The sequence below is a fragment of the Arvicanthis niloticus genome, chromosome 2, assembly GCF_011762505.2.
Source record: "Arvicanthis niloticus isolate mArvNil1 chromosome 2, mArvNil1.pat.X, whole genome shotgun sequence".
Classification (NCBI taxonomy): Eukaryota; Metazoa; Chordata; class Mammalia; order Rodentia; family Muridae; genus Arvicanthis; species Arvicanthis niloticus.
The window spans coordinates 18812626-18834128 of NC_047659.1; the positions used below are offsets into that span (position 1 = coordinate 18812626).

The 21503-nt window shown below is 35.8% G+C and overlaps 1 protein-coding gene and 1 non-coding gene across 2 annotated transcripts in view; both read right to left on the reverse strand.

The window, feature by feature from the left end:
* The window catches only part of Lrp1b (LDL receptor related protein 1B), a 349921-nt gene extending 329217 nt beyond the window's left edge, over positions 1 to 20704 (reverse strand). Inside the window, exons 1-3 of the mRNA XM_076928219.1 lie at positions 20659 to 20704; positions 19839 to 20028; positions 13274 to 13478 (exon numbers count right to left, since the gene is read on the reverse strand). Of these exons, the coding sequence (XP_076784334.1) occupies positions 13274 to 13478; positions 19839 to 20028; positions 20659 to 20704 (441 nt within the window). The remainder of the gene's footprint in view (positions 1 to 13273; positions 13479 to 19838; positions 20029 to 20658) is intronic.
* LOC117704742 (small nucleolar RNA SNORA55) lies at positions 9180 to 9310 on the reverse strand. The gene has a single exon (XR_004606277.1). It is a non-coding gene; the product is annotated as a small nucleolar RNA SNORA55 (small nucleolar RNA).
* Positions 20705 to 21503: the final 799 nt, after the last annotated feature.

Sequence of the window (21503 nt, forward strand, 5' to 3'; positions counted from 1 at the left end):
ACACTGTCAATAAGATAAATTGGCAACCAACAGATTGGGAAAAGATCTTAACCAATCCTACATCCGATAGAGGGCTAATATCCAAGATATATAAAGAACTCAAGAAATTATACTCCAGACAACCAAATAACCCTATTAAAATGGGGTACAGAGGTAAACAAATAATTCTCAACAGAGGAAACTCGAATGGCCAAGAAGCACCTTAAGAAATACTCAACATCCTTAGTCATCAGGGAAATGCAAATCAAAACAACCCTGAGATACCACCTCACACTGGTCAGAATGGCTAGGATCAAAAACTCAGGTGATAGTAGATGCTGGCGAGGATGTGGAGAAAGAGGAACACTCCACCATTGTTGGTGGGACTGCAAGCTGCTACAACCACTCTGGAAAACATTCTGGTGGTTCCTCAGAAAACTGAACATAGCATTACCTGAGGACCCAGCTATACCACTCCTGGGCATATACCCAGAAGATTCTCCAACATATAACAAGGACATATGCTCCACTATGTTCATAGCAGCCTTATTTGTTATAGCCAGAAGCTGGAAAGAACCCAGATGTCCCTCAAGAGAGAAATGAATACAAAAAATGTTGTACATTTACACAATGGAGTATTACTCAGCTATTAAAAATAATGAACTCTAGAAATTTTTAGGCAAATGGATGGAACTAGAAATTATCATCCTGAGTGAGGTAACCCAATCACAAAAGAACACACATGGTATTTACTCACTGATAAGCGGATGTTAGCCCAAAAGCTTGAAATAGCAAAGACTCAACTCACAAACCACATAAAGCTCATGAAGAAGGAAGACCAAGTGGGGTTGCCTCAGTCCTACTTAGAAGGAGTAACAAAAATACTCAAGGGAGCAAATATGGAAACAAAACGTGGGACAGAAAATGAAGGACAGGCCATCTGGTGACCATTCCACTTGGGTATCCATCCCATGTAGAGTCACCTAAGCTAGACACTGATGTGGATGGCTGGAAGTACATGCTGACAAGAGCCTGATATAGCTGTCTCCTTAGATGACTGCCAGAGACTGACACATTCAGAGGACAACGTTCACAGCTAACCACTGACCTGATCAACGGTTTTCCAACGGAGAGGTTAGAGAGAGGACTGAAGGAGCAGAAAGGGTTTGTGACCCTCATGAGGAGAGCAACTATACCAACCAACAAGAGCACCCCAGGGTCAAACCACCAGCCTGGGAGCACATAGGGAGGGACCCATGACTCCAGCTATATATGTAGGGGAGGATGACCTTGTTGGGCATAGGTGGGAGAGGAGATTCTTGGTCCCATGAAGGAGGAACACCGAGTGGGGGGGAATGTGAGGGTGGGGAGGTAGGAGTGGGGGAGTAGGTGGAGGCACATCCTCATAGAAGCATGAGGAGGGGGGATGGGATAGGAGGTTTCTGGGTGGTGGGGCGAAGTAGGGTAAGGCAATAAAATCTGAAATGTAAATATAATACCCAATAAGAAAATAAAATAAAATAAATTGTGTTTTATGTGTTGATTTATGTAGTTTTTACCATTGCACATGTAGGTGTAGTTCCATCATCAATATACAGTTTTACTTCTCAACTTTTTCTCCACCTTATATTTTGATACAGGACTTCTTACTGAACCTTGAACTCATCAATTTGTATAGATTGGCTTTCCCGAAAGTCTCATTGATTCTTCTGTCTTTACTTCCTTATTGCTAGGTTGGCAGACATGCCAATTGTGCCCAACTTGTGAAGGCACTGAAGACTGAACATAATATCTCATGTTTTTGTTGTGAGTACCCAATAACAGCCATCTTTCCATCATCCAAATGTCTTTTCTTATATGCTATTAATCTTATACCAAAGGAAGGAAGCAACATCACTTATTATAACTGGAATTCATGTTGACACTGGTTGCATTGTCTCTTCAAAATGCATACCATAAAACGTAAGTCATATTTTATTGAAGAAAATAAAGCACAGTAACTGTGTTCTCTATTTATTAAAAATTATATTGTATATCTTTGTTTTTACCATCCTGTCTTTATCTCTAATTCATGGGTATTAATTTCTGCCCCAATCTTCTTCCTAAAAAGAAATGTGTTTTTTTTTGAAGTATAGTTTCTTGGAATATATTAAACAAGTTGTAGTATCAACTTACTATGTATTGTCTAGAATCTGACCTAACTTAAACATAACACAATCATATGAGCAAAAGCTTAGACTTGAAGATAATATTAAGGCTAGGCTAAAATTTTGAATATATGTTTACTAATGATTAAATGATTATTCAAAAATCAAATAGACATTTGAAGCCAGAGTCAGAATTTGAAATATCCAATCAACAATATTTATGGGATTTTGTTTTATTTTGTTTAACTTCATCTTTAGTCTTTCATGGACACCTTGGGAGTAAGATATTATATAATGGCAATTTCTTGGGTTTCTTTTCTGTGTCAGATTTGGAGAGTATTTGTTTAGCATCATAGAAACGTCAACGTGTACAAACAAAGCAATAAAAATAGTGAAAGTCTAGTCACAATGATCAAAGATGAAAAAATAGACAATCCGACATAACAGAATGTCAGTCAGCCACAAATAGAAACAAGTCTATTCACGCTTAACACCAGAAAAAGCCAAATGCTCACATGATAGCTCAAAACTGTAAATTCTGGAAAGAGAAATATACTTAGAGATTCAAGGGAGGAAATCATGCTTGAAGAAAATGTATGTCAAGACACGTCGTAATTAGGCTAAACTCTCTAGCATTTGCAACAATGTGAATGAATCTGGAGGACATAAACACGATAATAAAATACTGGTTACTAATGTCTGGGAGTGGGTGTAGTGGTAGTGCAAAGATGTTGCCCCGAGATAAAAAATTTTAAATGGGAGGAACAGGATTCGGACATGTATTGTACAATAATGTTAACTGTGTGAGGTGACAGGATATGTCATTTTTATTTTACTCTATCCACAATGTAGACATATCAAATTGTTATTTTAACTCTGAGTCTAGACAGTTACTATTTAAAAAATAAAATGCAATAAACTCCTAAAGAGAAGCAATGCTTAGTAGCAGCTGAAGAAAAAAACTAACACTTTGCCTAGAGCATGAAACATGGTGATTGACAGTAATTTCTCATGCAAAAATAAGAGAAATGCAACAGAAGCGGCCTGAGATTTTTCAATGCAAATAGCAAACAACTGGGAACCCAATCATGTCGAAGCTCTGGCTCTACTGTGACTATCGGGGGAGATGTGGCCTTAAAGTCAGCTAAACTGGGTCAGCAGCAAGATTCCTCATCTGGAGGAATAATAAGCAAAAGGAGCAGTGGGTGTGGGATTCGTGAATGTAGCAACCTGAATGATCTGCAAAGAACTAGACTGATTAGATCAAGAAAGGAATACTGTAAGGTAGCTGGACATGTTAGTAGGCTCACATACCATTGTTACCCTTTCTTACAGTCAGATTTCAACCCATTTCCCTGTTCATAGAAAGGAAAGTGTCATATTTGCCTTTCTTTTAAATTTAAAATATCAGATGTAGGGGAAGAGTTATCTGGGTATGATGGTCTGTATATGCTTAGCCCAGGGAGCAGCACTATTAGGAGTAGGTGTGTCATTGTAAGCGTGTGCTTAAGTCCCTCATCTGAGCTGCCTGCAAGCCAGTATCTGCTAGCAGCCTTCAGATAAACATGAAGAACTCTCAGCTCCTTCTGCCGCATGCCTGCCTGCCTGGATGCTGCAGTGCTCCTGACTTGATGATAATGGACTGAATCTCTGAATCTGTAAGCCAGCCTCAATTAAATGGTTTTATAAGAGTTGCCTTGGTCATGGTATCTGTTCACAGCAGTAAAACCGAAAATAAGACACTGGGCTTTATAGAGACACATAAAGAGAAAATTAATTCTTATTGGTTAAATAAATAAAACTTGAGATCTTCTGACCTATACTGGAGGCATGATATTCTAAACAAGTCAGCACATAGTATTGCAGTTATTCAAACCTGTGCCTCTCAATAACCCAAACAGGATTCTATCCTTTAGCAATGCTGATTTGTCTGAAGACAGGATAAGCAAATGGGAGAATTACATTTCCCCTTAGTGAACTAATGTACTTATACTCCCAGAATTCCCTCCCTTTGAACAGCTGCTTTCAAATATGTACTGCTAAGACTGTTTGCTTTCTGTCAAAAAGTCTAACTTTTACCTTTAATTGTTACTGTTTTCTTAGATTTCTGTTTTATTGCTCTAAAATCTTTTAGTACTTTTCTGACTTTCTCTGCCCTTCTCCAGTTGCTGCCAGACCGGCTTTGATTATTATAACTAAAAATTGCATGCATGTTTTTCTTTCTTCATCTTCTCCATACTTTCCTACAACAAGGTGCTAAATTTAAGTACTTGTATTCATTATTAATAAAATGGACACTGAACACTGCTCTCTTAAGCAAGAAGGGAATGGCATGTGTAATGGTGTGCTACTTGTTTTGGAATATGCACAGACTCCTTTCTGAAAATGTACCTTGAAACCTAAAACCCTTATTCACAAATTAATATACAATGGAATTAATGTATGCTATCCTGACCACAATAAAAAATTCCCTTTTTGAGTACAGTTTTTATTGAAATGTTATTTCAGATTGTAACTGAGTACAGAGGTAGGGAATTGATCTTCTCTGAACTAGTTTTGTATGCATGTGCAATAAGGCAAATTGTGTCCTCTGAGTCAACTTTTACTGAGAATTTCCTATTCATGTCTGCCTTTCTGTATATTCATGTGATTAAAATTTTCTGCAGCTTTGATAGGGAAATGTATAGTAGAATACAAATATGTCAATCAAAAGAAACCTATTATGCTATGTGTCTTAGCAACAAAATACCTCCTTCTACAGTGCTTGTTTGTTATAATCAGTACAAAAAAGTTTTTACCTTACTGAAGTTTTAGTGAATTTTTTCCAACTCTTTACCCTGAAGTAATATCTATTCTTGATGTCGAGGTGTGTTTCTTATATGTAGCAATAGGGTGGTGTTGTCATAACCAGCCTATAAATCTATGTCTTTTTATTGAGAATTTGATGTTATTGATATTGACAGATATTAGTTAACAACGATTGTTAATTCCTGTTATTTTGTGGCAGTGGTAGTGCTGGTTCTCTCTCTCTCTCTCTCTCTCTCTCTCTCTCTCTCTCTCTCTCTCTGTCTCGCTCTCTCTGTCTCTCTCTCTGTCTCTCTTTGTGTATGTGTATACATGTGCTTCCCTTGTTTTAGTTTTGCTGATGTGTTATAATTTATTTTCTGTGTTTTCATGTGTGTATATAACCTTGGTTTAGATATTTCCTTCTAGCTCCTTCTGTAGGACTGGGTTTGCAGATAGATATTGTTTAATTTTGAAATACCTTATCTTCACCATTTATGGTGATGAAAAGTCTTGTTGAGTATGGTAGTCTCGTTGGGCATCTGTGGTCTCTTAAGAGTCTGCAGCATATCTCCTCAAGCCCTTCTGGGTTTTACCTTCTGGGATTTAGAGCTCCTATTGAGAAGTCAGGTGTCATTCTACTAGATCTGCTGTTATATGTTACTTGTTTTTATTTTTCCTTTGTCAACTTAAAACATGTTAGAGTTATCTGAGAAAAGGGAACCTCAATAAAAAAAATGCCTCCCTCAGGTTGATGTGCAGACAAGTTTCAGGGGAGGGGCATTTTGATGAATAATCCATGTTGGAGGGCTCATGGGGTAGTGACATCCTTGGGTAGGTATCCTAGGTTACATAAGAATCAAACTAAGTGAGCCATGAAGAGCAAGCCATATCAATGTTCCCACATTGTCTCTGGTTCAGTTCCTACCTCCAGTTTCCCTCTTGAGTTGGCCTCAATGATAAGCTGTAATCAAGACATGTGAACCAAATAGATACTTTCATTCTTGAAATTGGTTGTAGTCAGCATTTTTATCACATCAGACAGTAAATTTAGATGCATTTTTCACATTACAAAGATATTTTGTTTTGTTTTGTTTTGTTTTGTTTTTGTTTTTGTTTTGTTTTATTTTTTTGGTTTTTTGTGACAGGGTTTCTCTGTGTAGCTCTGGCTGTCCTGGAACTCACTCTGTAGACCAGGCTGGCTTTGAACTCAGAAATCCACCTGCCTCTGTCTCCCAAGGGCTGGGATAAAAGGTGTGAGCCACCACTGCCTGGCTTACAAAGATATTTTTTAGAATGTAGTATTTCTACTTAGAAATATGCTATGAAGAAAAAAAAAAGAAATATGCTATGAAACAAGTTTGAACAAAGTTTCTCAAAGAATTTCATACATAAGAAACATCAGCAATTGTAGTTTCTAGGAGCATCAACTTCTCTTTATAGGGCTTTGAGTCACTGAGGTAAGAGATACTTTCCAAGAAATGATTAGCATGTACAGGGTAACTGCAGAGAAGAAGGCTATAATCACACTGTCTCTGCTTCTGTCAGGCTTAGTTATTGTTTCAGCAACTGTAATGACAGCAATGATAGGTACAGAACAGAAACAAAGATGGAGAATAAATTATTGTCTCTTTTCCTTTTGCCTTAATAAGTAGATTATTCAAGAGCATTCTGTTACCAAGAGAATTCTGCAGTGTGTCACTAAGAGTATCATCCTCACTATATACCTGAACAGCATTGTTACCTGACTTACTGTTGTGATAAAAATAGAAAAGCTTGTCTAATTAACAATTATCCAAGATTTTTATTGTTACAAGCCTCATTTAAACTGTATAGATGCATTTCAACTAGGGTCTGAGATAAAATAGAATAATAAATCCTAAGTTCAACAAAATAAATTATATTATGAGATTTGTTAATCTTCTAATAAAACAGAAAAATATTATTTTAAGCCACTGTTTAAAGAATATAGATTAGGAATAGAAGTTCTAATATTATTATAAAATAAATTATTCATAAATAGTATATGTATATATTAATAGTATATATTACATATAATAGTATATTAGTATATACTAATAATATAATAGTATATTAATAGTATGTATATATTAAAATCTCTATAAACATTTCAGCCAACTCTATACAATAATAACATGATTTTCAATCAGAACAAAGCTACAAACCATAATAATCTAAAGATGCATCAAATCCACGAGTGTGTGAAAGGCTTTAAAACTAATGCTATTTGACAAATATATTCACTGTTTACTTCTTGTGGATATTCAAGAGATAATAAGTGCACATAGTACACAGAAAAAAGGCATATGGAAATTTAAGTTGTCAGAAAACTCACTTCTGAGTATAAACACCTATTCCCTAATGTTTCAGTTTTCAGGCACATAACACTTTCAATATTCTCATTAATACTATCTTATCAAACAGATTAGTCTATTCTGTTTGCAATAAGATATAGCCTAGGTTTCCAACGATTCCACTACACTTCAGTTTCCCCTAATTGAGTAGTGAGCTGAAATATTTACAGCTCCTTTCTCATGCCTCTGTACTTGGAAGTTTGACAACATCAGTTCAACAATTGTTTGTATCATATTTCATCAAGGAAAAAAGGTACACATGTATCCAGAAAGGATTCTCCCACCTGTAGTGATGCTTCCCTGACTTTCCTTTCCTTCTGCATTGTCTCACAATTTTTTTTAACTGTAAATGTTCAATTTTATATCTTACTTGATATATTGTGGCATTTTGAATATTTCATAAAGTCTTATATTAGATCTTTAAAACAGTACTCATTGTGTTTCCAGGGTCCTCTCATTTTGAAAAGCTCCTCCATTTGGACAAATAGTGATAATTTCAATAACTAAGTAATTTTGTTTTCCAGGTCTGATGTAAACCTCTTTTTCTATAATGTTTGTACTCCTTGGCATTTGAAAAATGAAATCTCTAGATGTTTTTCCATATTCTTTTTTCTATCTCTATCTTCCACCCTGCAAGTGAATGACCTTTCCTGCTGCTGCCTCTGCCCAGTGAAGAACCTTTCTTTTTGCTACTGCCATTCTTCTTGCCTATTCTGCCATACCTTATCTGAGGATACCACCCTCCTCAGGCCACACTCCAATCTTCCCCCCTCTCCCCTGGACAGACATTTATTTATCCTTCCTGTCATTACCACAGAGTCACTGTCATTTGGCTTTGTCTCTTATCTAACCTTACTTCATTCTTCCACTCTGCAAGATTTCCAGCCCAGGGGATCTTCTCTACATCTCAGTCTCGTCTCTTCTTGCCAATCTTTCTCAAATAGAAAAGCATTTGGATTCCAAAACCTACCATAGAGAATGTCTGTACCTTACATAGTCCTTTGACTTTATCTGACATGATAAATATGTAAAGCTACCCTCATCCTCTCCACAGACAAGGAACACCTCCAGGTTTCAGCTCAGCACATGCAAACATTCTTTGAGGGCATGATAGGTAGCATGACCTAATTGGTACTGTAGCAGTTCCAAGCTGTGCTAATTATGTTATTGTTAACTTGATATGAACTAGGATCATTAGGGGAAAGGGAACTTCAATTGAGAAAATTATCTCATTGGACTGGTCTTAGTGAAGTCTGTGGAACATTTTTTTTTTAAATTAATGATTGATATGGTAAAAGACCTAGCCCATGGTGGGTGGTATCAGGTGATCCTGGGTTCTAAAGGAAGGTAGGATGATCAAGTCTGTAAGTAATCTCCCAAAGATTCTTCTTCAGTTCCTGCCTTTTAGGTTTCTGCCTTTATGGAATAGAGCCCATAGGATAATAAGCCCTTTCCCCCACAAGTTGCTTTTATTGGCAGCATTTATCACAGCAGGAGAAAGAAAACTAGGACACAAGCCCTGAGTCCTAGTGAAATTACCAACACAAGTCAAATGTTCTTCAAAAATGGCATATAATTTTTTCCCTTTTGGAAGGAATGGAAAAGGTTGTTCTGAAAGTGCTAAAAGTGGTCAATTTGACAAGGCCAAACACATTACTGAAAAAGGAAAAAAAATCCAAGTTTATTATTCTACTTATCTTGAATCAAGGGTAAATATACTCCAGAGAGTGATGAAGAAATTAGATATTCACCTTCACATCATTTTTCACTCAGTCACCAATATTAGAAAGAAAAATCTTCAGAAAATTAGAGGACTGCTCTTGTACTCTGCTAAGTAGAATTATAAAACCAATCTTCAAGGTTTTTTTTTTTTTATTTCATTTTTTTTTTCATGGAGTGTGGCAGAGTTTTAGAGACAGGACCCAGGACAGAAGGAAACGACCTGTATGGATTTCCTCTGCTCTACTATAGTACCGTCTGTCCCGAGACCAGCACCAAGCAGCAGGCCTGGGAAAGAGTTAGTGCTGTATTCAAGGTTTTTAATAATGGAACAAAGCAAATAATATCAAGTTAAATATCTAGTGCTGACAACATCCTTATGTCAGATTCCTCGGGCTTGGTGAGTTTTCAGGCATTGACATCTACAACGTAAACCCCAGAATGAACAGACGTGTCTGCTCCTTCCACTATCAGTCTGACGGAACCCAAAGTGCAATGGCTAATCTTGGTTGACATCTTGACACACATAGGAAGAAGGAAACCTCACATGAGTAATTGCTTCTATGAAATGGACATATGGGTATGTTTGTGGAGCAACTATTTTATTACTATCTGTTAGGAACCTCCACATCTTCACTGTTAGTGGTTTTACTCCTAGGCTTATGGTCCAGGATTGTATGAGTTGGCAGATCATGAGCTATAAAGAGCAGTCAATAATGAGTTTCCCTGCATGGTTGCTCATCACATCTAGATAACCTTTGTGCTTGCCAATTCTGCTTCTAATTTAGTTCATTCCTGAACTATCTCCGGAATTATACCTGGAAGTGTAAGTTAAAATAAACCTATGGGGGCTGAATAGATGGCTCAGTGGTTAAGAGCACTGACTGCTCTTCCAGAGGCCCTCAGTTCAATTCCCAGAAACCACATTTTGGCTCACATCTATCTATACTAGGATTTGAGCCATCTTCTAGTGTTTCTGAAGACAGTAACAATGTACTCACATTTGCAAAATAAGTAAATCTTCAACAACGACAATGACAACAACAACAAAATGTAGTGTTTTTCACAGTAACAAAAGCAAACTGGAACATAGGTTAAAGATGTCAGCCTACTCCATGCATCTTAGCTATCAGAATGAAATATTCAGTTATACTAGAATTTGCTGTATGTGAGCTCCTCACCTCTCTGTCTCTCTGTCTCTTCCTCCCTCCCTCCCTCCCTCCCTCCCTCCCTCCCTCCCTCTTCCCTCCCGTCCTTGGCCAAGCCTATGTTTATGATACATTACATGTATGTCAAGAACTCTCCATACAATTACAGCTCACACAGAGATGGCTTCTTTCTCTGTAAGACCACTTGTGACATGTCCCTACAGCATACCTCTACCCTAGTTAATTGTAATGTTGACAATGAATACCAGGTGTGTTTCTTTAAGATTCAGATAGCTTCTACTTAATTTAACTTACATTACTCAAGGTACAACTGTATCGTTCCAAAGAATACTTCAAAGATTCAATGGTTTTATTTTTTTTTTTTTTAGAATTCCAAACAATGATAGTTACTGCTTTCATTTATTTATATATGTATGTTTCTGATTTATTTATCATAGACAGATAATTGTACTTGATACAATATAAGATGCTAAGCACAAGTATAAAAAATTACAAGCAAAATAAATACTACACCAAGAATACATTGGAGACTGCTTTTCAAATACCTCTTTGCACACCTGCTGGGGTATTTAAATCTATCCTGTAATTAAACTTCTGTAACAATCTATAAGGATATCACTATTACCTCATTGATAATGGTGGTAGATGTAATTATGTACTGCGGCCCTGTTGTCCACATCATTGTTAGAGAGACAAAACTTAGTAAGATAGCTAAAAGAAATGTTGAGTGAATCCCAAAAATGTGTCTAGTAAAGTAAAAAGAAGAATCTCCAGTCCTTGCTTCTAGCAAAGAAACATCTCTCATTAGCCACTACACATGGTATGTGGTCAGATAGATAACTGCTTTCACCTCCTCAGAAAGCCCTCCTGACCACATAAAAGATTCAATGCTTTAATCTAAGAAACATTCTTTCCCTGCCACAAAACCAAAATGAAAGCAAAAGCAAAAATTGAACACACCTAACTTTTTTGGGAAAATTAATAAGTTTATTTGATATCCACCTCCAAACCTGGAGTCTTAGCTAAACCTTTTTTATTTAACTGAAAATCATTTTTGTTTGTTTGTTTGTTTTAATACAATATATTTTCATTATGCTCTCCTCTCTCCCAACTCTTTCTAGTTCCTTTGCCCCTTCTCTCCTATCCATATTGATAATCTTTCTGTTTTTCATTAGAAAAAAAGTGACAGTGAGAGAACTGGCTCTTGTAGCAAGGGTGTGGGAGGCCTGTCAGACTTACGAACTAACTACTAGATTGAAGGCTTGGAGTTGGCTCCAACATCTATCCATTTATGAACTGCAGGAGTGCTTGAAGGGGCTGGTCCAGTAGAAACAAAGCTACAGGATTGGATCTCCATGACACAGGGCACCAACAGAATATATACTTTTGCTGGTGTGGTAGAAGCCAGAGGCCTTGAAACAGACCGATGACTCACTGCAATGAATATTTGCAAGTAAAGCTGTTTGGGCAAATGGGTATACTGTGTGACATACCTTGACACACTGAAGTTTCTAAGGTAAGAGGTTGTTTGTTTTGTTTTTCTCTTCTCCCTTTCCTAATGTCTTATTGAGTCCTTACATGAAACCACTCACTCTCTAAAGTCTTTCATTAACAAGGACATCCCTACACCTCAGCCACATTCTGCAGTCTGTTTACATATCCACCTAGATAACTTTATTTACCTTTATGATCTTCCCTAAGCTTAGAGACAAAATAAATATAGACATCATTCAAGTAAACACAGCTATAGCAAAGGCAAAAGACATCTCTAGCTGGCTACATTACTGTAAGCTCTAAGGCTGCAGACCTCAACTCTAAAATCCTGTTGGTGACTTCTCTACCTTATACTTCTAGTGTCAGAGTGCAACCTTCCAGGTGTAACCAAAACCACGTGGAGCTACTCTGACCTGCCATGTGTCTTTGAACTAAACAAGTGTCCATACTTCCCATATAAATCCTTTGACCCAGCTTCTTTGTGACTCTTACAACAACCAACTGTTGCTAAAATATGTCCTTGGGTACTGTTTCTTCAGTTTTCACCAGTTCTCGCCCTGTACTGTTTGAGGAATGCCTTTTATAAACCTCAGTCACTTGTCTCTTATAGGACACTAACCCTTCTATTTCTCTGGATTGCATGTCTACATAAACCTAATGATTTCTGGAAGTTTGGCCCCTCTATGCTCTTGAAAAGACTTACCTTTAAACCCTAACTCTCCAAGATCCTTTTTTTATTACCAATCTTCAGATGCTTCCTCATTTTCTACCTACGTACTTGTCCTATTACTTGTCCAAAAATTCTGAGCTATAGGACACAGCTTTTCTTCAAATTGTCAGATAAAACTCCATGACACATCCCAATAATAACCACTTTATTGAATGTATCCAACATGTTTTATAGGGTACACTTTACCCAGACTGTCTTTAGGTAACAATTTTTTTTTCATATCTCACTTCTTCAATGCCATAGCCTATGCCAACTTTTTGGAAAACCTTCCTGCCTTTCCCTGCAGCATCACTCCCCTACTTTCACCTCTACTCATTACTGAAACCTAGATTTGTTTCCCTATACATCCATGAATACAGTCAATGTAAAGACCAGGTGACAAGTAGAAAAGTCTTTTAACTTATTTTTTTTTTTGGTAAAACTACTGTCCCTTCTTAATAATTGGAGATCATAGAGTCTTATGGAAAAGTGTGGTGAAGGATTGAGGGACCTAGAAGGGTCATGGATACCACAAGAAGTCCTAGGCCTATGAGGGCTCGTAGAGACTGAACCACCAACCATAGAAATATATGTTCTGCACCTACCCACCCTAGTTCAGTTCAATTTAAAACTGGGAATGACTTCATTATGTCTCCCAGAGTAAAAGTTATGAAAGGTCTTCTTTAGGATAACAAATGTACTTAATAAAGGTTTTCAACTTATCCACAGACTGTGGTTGAATAGATTATTCAATTAAATAAGTTTATACAATTAGATCTTTTAAAATTAGATCTTTTAAAATTTCTTGATAGGTTTATGTTAGAAAAGTTTAACATATATATTTTGAGAATTATTATGTAAAACTGTAACTCAGAAACATGTAACTCAGAAACTTACATGTCGTTGGGATCCGTCGTATTCACATCTTTCAATTTTTCCTAAGCTGCCATCTGAAAAATACAGCTTTTCTGCACGGTGGTCAATGGTGAGTCCATTTGGAGTGAGTATGTCTGTGCTGATCACCACATGTGCATTTTTCCCAGTCAATGTGGCTCTCATGATGCTGGGATGCTGTTCATTCCAATTCGTCCAAAACATTAAACTGATTAAAGTAAAAATTATAAGAACAATTGGAAAATATTATTAAGAATAAGTTTTGTTGAGACACAAGAATGTGAACGTTTTTAATATTTTCTTCTTAGTTTATGACCATATGGATGTCTAAGTGATCGATTGAATAATTTCTTTTCAGAAGTAGCTTCCTGGTTTCTCTTAAAAACACCAAAAAGAGCTACGCAAATACAATTGCCCCTGTATGTGCCTTCAAATACGACTTTATATAATTAAGCAAGACCAAAACAGTAATATTACATTTTCAGAGAAATAAAATGATTAAATTCTCATATTTCTATCATTTTTATAATTTTATTCTTACAATGGTATACACACACACACACACACACACACACCCTTGTGTGTGTAATTTGTGAGAGGAAGTTCTTAGAGTTCAGCACAAGGGTACAGAGCCTGTAAGCCTTGTCTTCATTGAATAGGTCTTTTCATGCATATAGGGTTCTTCTTCTGCACTATCTGATATAGGTTGCTAAATAGGAGCAAGGTCATCCCTAAGTAGCTCACTAGCATGGCCTTCCATGCTCCTCTCCCTAATGTATCCATTGTGGATCTGACATGCTACCTGTAGAAACCTGCCAAGTATGATGACATCAAAAAGGTGGTGAAGCAGGTATCCAAGGGCCCACTAAAGATCATCCTGTGCTATAACGAGAATCAGGTTGTCTCCTGAGACTTCAAAATAACTCCCACTCCTTGACCTGTGATGCTGGAGCTTTCATTGCTCTCAAGGACAAGCTTGAAAAGTTCCTTGCCTGGTATGATAATGAATATGAGTACAGCAATAGGGTGGTGAACTTCACGGCCTACATGGCCTCAAAGAAGTAAGAAACCCTAGATCACCCACCCCAGCGAAGACATTGAGAGCAAGAGGTTGCTGAGGAGTCTCTGTCACAACTTGGCCCACAGCACTGAGCATCTCCCTCACAATTTCCATCCCAGACTCCTATAATAACAAGAGAGGCCTAGGGAGTCCTACCTACTCTCTTGAATACCATCAATAAAGTTCGTTGCACCCCACCTCCCCAAAAGAAAAAGAAATGGAGACCAGAAAGGCAAATGAAGGAGGATTAGCTAGAAGACTGGACACTCTAAATATCTGTAAAGAAAATCATGCTTAACCTATAGGAATCAAGAAAATTTACTAGAATAATATTTTATACGTATAACTAGATTGTCCGTACATTCCAATATTCAAAACTAAAGCCAATTTAGGTTGATAATCATCAGCATTACTAAGAAAGTTGCTGAGAATTTTTTTTAATTTCTGTACCATAGTAAAATCAAAGCCTATATTTCTAGTTGTTAATTTAAAAACCTCACACGTATTTCTAGTATTTTATAAAGTGTACATTTTTCCCCAGTTCTAAGAAATTTAGAAGTATTGTGATCCATGAGTGAGCAAAGGCAACAAAAAATAAAATTACCAGCACTCCTAGCAATAAATTGTTTTTTAAGATGAAAATTTGGTTAATTAAATATTCTTATCTCTTAGTGTCTCTTTTATTTAGACACATAATATATGATATTAAATTCATAATTCACATACAATATTTTCCTAGGTTCTTCCTTTTCAAAGTTTGGAGCTATTTTCTTTCTTTCTTTCTTTCTTTCTTTCTTTCTTTCTTTCTTTCTTTTTTGTCTCAACTCACAGATAAGAAAATGGAGAATGAACAATTCAATTTAGAGCAATCCAAGATTGTGCAAATTAGTAGTATCTGAATACAGTCTGGAATTCAAATATTCTAACTACTATTTATGATTTTTATTTTTTCTTTAAATTATGTACTGGTCAAGTGCTAATAAAAGGGATTTTTAAAGTGCCATCAATGTAAATATGTAGATGATGATTAAAATTGACGTTTAATGTTTAGAAATTAAATTAAGAATCAGTTTTCATCTGAAACTCTTTGGTGTGTAAAATTCAAATGTGTGGTTTGCTAGATACAACTTACAAGTTTTCTAGACCTATTTTAAAGCTAATTTTACTGAGATGAAGCAGTCATCAATTGGTAATTATTACAAGTAGTAGCAGGAGTCATCTATGTGTAATATTTTAATTAATTTATTCATTCTTTTGACCCATTTTTCATTCTTACTGTAGAACAAATATTACTGTGCTCATCATGACATGATATTCAATTAGGAAATTAAGTCAAACCTCAGTTGCAAAGAACTTTGACAAACATTTGTATGATAGCAAAGCTTCTAGCCCTTACGCTCTATGAACTGAGGTCAGTAGTTATCAGCTCCACGTCTCATCTTTTTCAATTGCTTGAGAAAGGATATTTGGAGTTTGTTCAAGGAAGACTGGGTAAAAATTAAATGGATTCAAATAAAAAATAATCAAATCATTCTTATTTGTAGATGATATGTTACTATATGCAACAGATTTTTAAAAGTTCACCAGGAACCTTCTATAAAAAATAAAATCACTCATTTCAACAAAGATTCATGGTACAGAGTCAATTTGCAAGCATCAGTAGCCTTTCTATACACCAGCAATAAACACACTAACAAGGAGATCATGGACATATTTTCATTCGCAATAACCTCAAAGGCAATAAATTATGTTGGAATAAATTTAAACAATAAAGTAAAATCCCTCTTTAAGGAAAACATTAGACCTCTTAAGACAGAGATTAAGAAGGACACTAAAAAACTAGACAGGCATCAGATGCTCATTTATTTTGGAATGGGAGAATTAATTTTCTGAAAATGAACTTTCTACCCAATCAATATACATATTCACTGTAATTCTAATCAAATCTCTATAATATGTTTCATAGCAGTAGAGAAAGACAAGTCCTAAAGTTCATATGAAAACAGAAAAGACCACACATAGCTGAAAAAATCCTGAACAACAACAACAAAAGAATACTCAAAGGATTACCACACAAACTGTACTAGAATAACACAGTCATCTAGATCACTTGTATAAAACTGAAGAACAGACCTGAGAATAGAACATTGCAGTCATCTAATATTTGACAAAGAGGACAAAAATATACTAGAGAAATATCAGCATTGTCAACAAGAAACTGGGGAAATTGGATGTGTACATATAGAAGAGTGACATTATATTCATATTCATCATTCTACACAAAATTATCTCTAATCATAGACCACAATTTGAAACCTGAAATACTAAAACTGCTATATATAAAAAAAAGCATAGTCAATGCCCTACAAGATATAGGTATAGGAAAAGCCTTCCTAGAAAGTGTTCCATTTATTAAGACTTGTCAAGTGGGACCTCTTCAAACTAAAAAGCTTTTCTACTGCTAAGAAAATAAATAATCAATTAATTGAAGAAATCTTCAGATCAGGGGAAAACGTTGCTCATGTACTAATATTCAAACTATAAGCTTAACTCAAAAATTAGAAATGCAAGGATGTTAGTGACCAGATGAAAAATGAGCTAAGGTTAAAAAAAACCTGACCAGTAATTATGCAAATGCAAATTCATGCAATTTCACATCACTCACGTCTTAATGTCTCATAAAATTACTAACAGCAATTGCTGCAGAGGTGGTGGAGAAATAGTAATCTACATTTACTTCTGGTAGTAATGCAAACTGGTACAGAGCCCTTCTGGAAATAGCCCTTCTGCCTTTCAAAATATTCCCAGGGGATTGAAAAGACTGCCAGGGATTGCGATTCTGATTATACCGTTGAGGCAAACAACAGTGTGAAGAATCTTCAAAACACTAAAAATAAATATCCCATGTAAACCAGCTATACCACTTCTCAGTTTAAACCCAAGGGGACTTAAATTTCTACTCCACAAATACTTGGTCACCCTACTCCATTGTCATATTATTCACTCACTACAGCTAAGGAATGGAAGCAACCTTAATATCATTCAGTAGATAAATGGATGGATGGATAATTGAAGTGTGGTAAATAGACATGATCAAATATGTATATTATTTAGCTACAGTAACTGAAATAAAATTTGCATGCAAATAAGAACCTAGAACATATATAGAAGATAGGCCAGACCTACAAAGACAAACCTCAGAGGTGGTCTCTCTTCTATGGTTCCTACTTCAAATCTTAAGATGTGATTATACAGAACCAAGGAAATGGCAGAAACAAGGAAAATAGAAAGGAAACATAGGGGAATAGAGGGTCTAGAAGAGAGAATGATACAGGTTATTAAAAGTAGGAAATAAAGAACTGGGGCTATATATATGACGAGAAAAACTATGGACTAATAAAACCCCAGTACCAGTCATGAGAAATTTCACTTCCAGGGGTTGGTCAGTTGGCCAGGAAAGTCCAAGTGACTCACAAAAGTATATATGATCTTGCTGTCATTCTTGTGCATGTCTCAGAATTTGAAGTAATGTTGCTATTAGTGAAGCAACTATATACTTAGGGCATAAAAATCAGAATTTTTGAACTATATCTAACCAGAAAGCCTCTTTATTGTGGTCTAGCTACTATAGTGTCAGAAATTACCGTGCAAGCTGCCAAGAGAGAAAAAAAAAATAGCAGTCACACTCATCTGTGAAACCATAAGCCACAACAATGACCAGCAAAATGAGATATCCCTAAATGTACAATAGTGGCCTTCACATGTCAGTGGCAGCCAACAACTGTGTAATTGGACTAAAGGCCCTCCAATATGAGGAAAATTACTTCTGGTTTTAGAAACCTAGTTAACTTAATGAGACTAATAGGTCATAAGTCTTAAAAGAGAATTAACTATTATCTTTTTGCTAGATTAGGATAATTCTTTAACAAATTTATAAATGTTATTCCATGATTGTAGAGATATAGATAGATGAGATATAATAGATACATAGATAGAAAGAAATATAATAACTTCAGGGGCCAACAGATTGTGAAACCTGAGCCCCAGGTAATATACTTGAAACATGGCTTCAGCATCTATAGCTCAGTGGACATAACAGTGGAAGGATCAGAAATACTGTAAGAGCCAGTATCCCAGGAAGTCTATGGATTTATGATTTCCTCTTTAGGAAGGGTTTCATAAAGAAAACCTGAACAATAATATCAATAGACATGCTGCCATGAAAGAGAACAACCTCATTGAAAAAAATATGAACAGTTGTTTGCATAAAGAGAGAAATTAGCCTCTCCCAGGGTTCAGTTTCCTAGTTCGTTATACCATACTAAAAGGTCAGCTCTGAATCTGAAAACATACACATACACATACACACACACACACACACACACATACACACACACACACACACACAGAGAGAGAGAGAGAGAGAGACAGAGACAGAGACAGAGACAGAGACAGACATAGATATAGAGACATAAAGAGACACTGAGGCAGAGACACAGAGACACAGAGGTACAGATACAGAGAGGGACATAGATAGAGAAAGAGACATAGAAAAGACAAAAACAGTGACAGAGAGAGATAGAAGACAGAGAGTAAAGAAAAAAAGCTATCAATTTGATACCAGGGATTATAGAAAAGGTTGCAGGGAGTACACATGAGAAGAAGTAGAATGAGGAAAAGAAAAAGGAAAAAGGAAGTGGTCTAATTGTATTCTAATTAAAATGGCAAAAACGCTAGAGAAAATATCTCATTTATTTCAACTTTTCTCTTTCACATTTTCACCACTCCATAACAGAGTGAAATTTGAGAGGTATATTCTACCCAATTGCTTTCTGCTTCAGTTTTCTTGTAATGATATCCTTTATGACATCACCCACTTATACCATTCCTTCTACATTTTTTCCCTCAGAATTATTTTTGCATATTCTCCTATTGGAAATTTCTGGACAGTGTACCAGCTAATGAATACAATTGAAAAGGCAGGAATACAGAGGAATTATTTCATTTTTTGTTTGTTTCCTTTTGATTTTTTTTGAACTGTATTTTGATCTAAAGTTATAGAAATTGTTGGTTACTATGAAAAAACTATTTTAGGCATAAGTAATATTTTTTTGTAAATTAATAAATCAATGTACTCTTTGAACCATATAATTTTCTACATTTTCATTTCCATCATTTATACTAGTTATCATCAATCCTGCTCCAAAGATAATACCCAACATCTAAATAATACATATTTTAATTATTCACATACTACCCAAAAAGATGAGGAAGAAGAGAAAGAGGAGAAAGAGGAAGAGGAAGAGGAAAAAGAAGAAGAAGAAGAAGAAGAAGAAGAAGAAGAAGAAGAAGAAGAAGAAGAAGAAGAAGAAGAAGAAGAAGAAGAAGAAGAAGATTTCTAGAAAAAATTTTGAAGAAATCTTTATCTTTAAAGCTAGTTCTCTTTAAAGTGCAAACAGTTATCCATTCTTGTTATTATAACGCAGTTATAATAATATAGCCTCTTACTTTTGGCATTCATCTAAAGCTAGCACATGAGGGTGGTCATCCTCTGACATGGTGATGACTGCTTCCCTGTCAATCGCTCCGGGTTGAGTCTGGTCTACTGTGTGCCTGGTGATGGATGATGTGCTGGAGCTGGTCCAGTACAGAGTATCCCAAGCTCTGTGATAGGCGAGGCCCTCAACAGAGCCCACATCTGATGGAAGAAAGTAGACAATAAATCACATTTTACTTAAAAATACTTTTGACAAAAACAGTATTCAAGATGAGCATAAATACTCTATTTTATCAACCATTTCTCCATAAACTCTGTGAACTGAAAATACAAATGTACTATAGTATGACATATAGAAAGTTATATTCAAAATGATATGTGTATTTGAAAATGCATACAGTGGGGAGAAATAGGTATTAAAAAACAAAGTTATTAAATACTTAATTATTCATCCAAATATGAAACCACAAATATATTATTGCCCTTTGGTATATGAAAATGATGGTATTCCATTTTGTTCCTAATAATTAATTTTAATAACATAATGTGAAAATCACTAGCCAGAAAGACCACATAGGTGTAATGGTGATGAGTTTTCTGGTGCTGCTGCAGATCTAGGCATTTAAATATAATCTAACACCTCAGACTAATACTAACATCAAAGTCAAATAGGCACATGACTTGCTTCTGTCATTCATGGTAGACAATATTTGAAAAAGCTAGCCAGAAAGTAGTTTCATCCTGTTCTACTAATCAATTCTAAAAACAATGATTTCAAATGAATTTTGTCTCCAAAGCACACTATAAATGCAAAAAGAGGACCAGTGGTACAGAGTTTAACACCCAAGAGTGATGGGTTGAAAAACAATGTGATCATGGCATCCTTTCATAGCACTACATCCCACTATCTGAGCAACAGAATGAGCAGCTCAACTGTTCTCAGAATTCACTTTTGTGTACAATTCGATCCTTACTCTGTTTCTCTTTGTTCTGTGTTCAGTAAAACAAAAGCTACACTCAAGTCACATCCAGATGTGAAATTGCAACATGGAGCATTATGCTTTCCTATCCAGGAGTCTCTCAAAAAGTACTGAGTTCTCACAAACATTGGTAGATATTAAGGGTTACTTTCATATTTCACAAGTGTGTGTAGAGGTTTTATAGGGGTGCAAATGAACAACTAAGAATTTTGAGCCAGATTTCTTGCATATGATTCATTATTAGACACCTGTTTAATCCATGCAAATGGATTATTGAGGATTATCTAAACAAATAGCTGTTAAACACTTCTATCTGCTACAAAATTGAAGCTGTTTTGCATATATCATTTTATTTTGGGAAATAATACCCTCTAAAATTTCTATCTTCTTTTCCTAAGGAAACTGAAGTTTATCTCCAATGGACTCATACTATTAAAGCAAAATTTTTATTCCATATTTATCTCTAACCATCTTCGTATTCTTAATAGTGCCTCCTTTGGGGATGCATAAAAGACATCTGTTCTCAATAGAAACCTACATGGAAACAAATAAATGAGTCACTGGTTTCAATTTGTGTGACTCTAGGGAAATTGTATAACAAGCAATTTGCCATGATAGCCTCCCCTGACACAGGAATAAATCAGCATAAAATTAGTACGTAAACTTAGGCTAGAGACAGTGAAAAGAAGGCCAAAC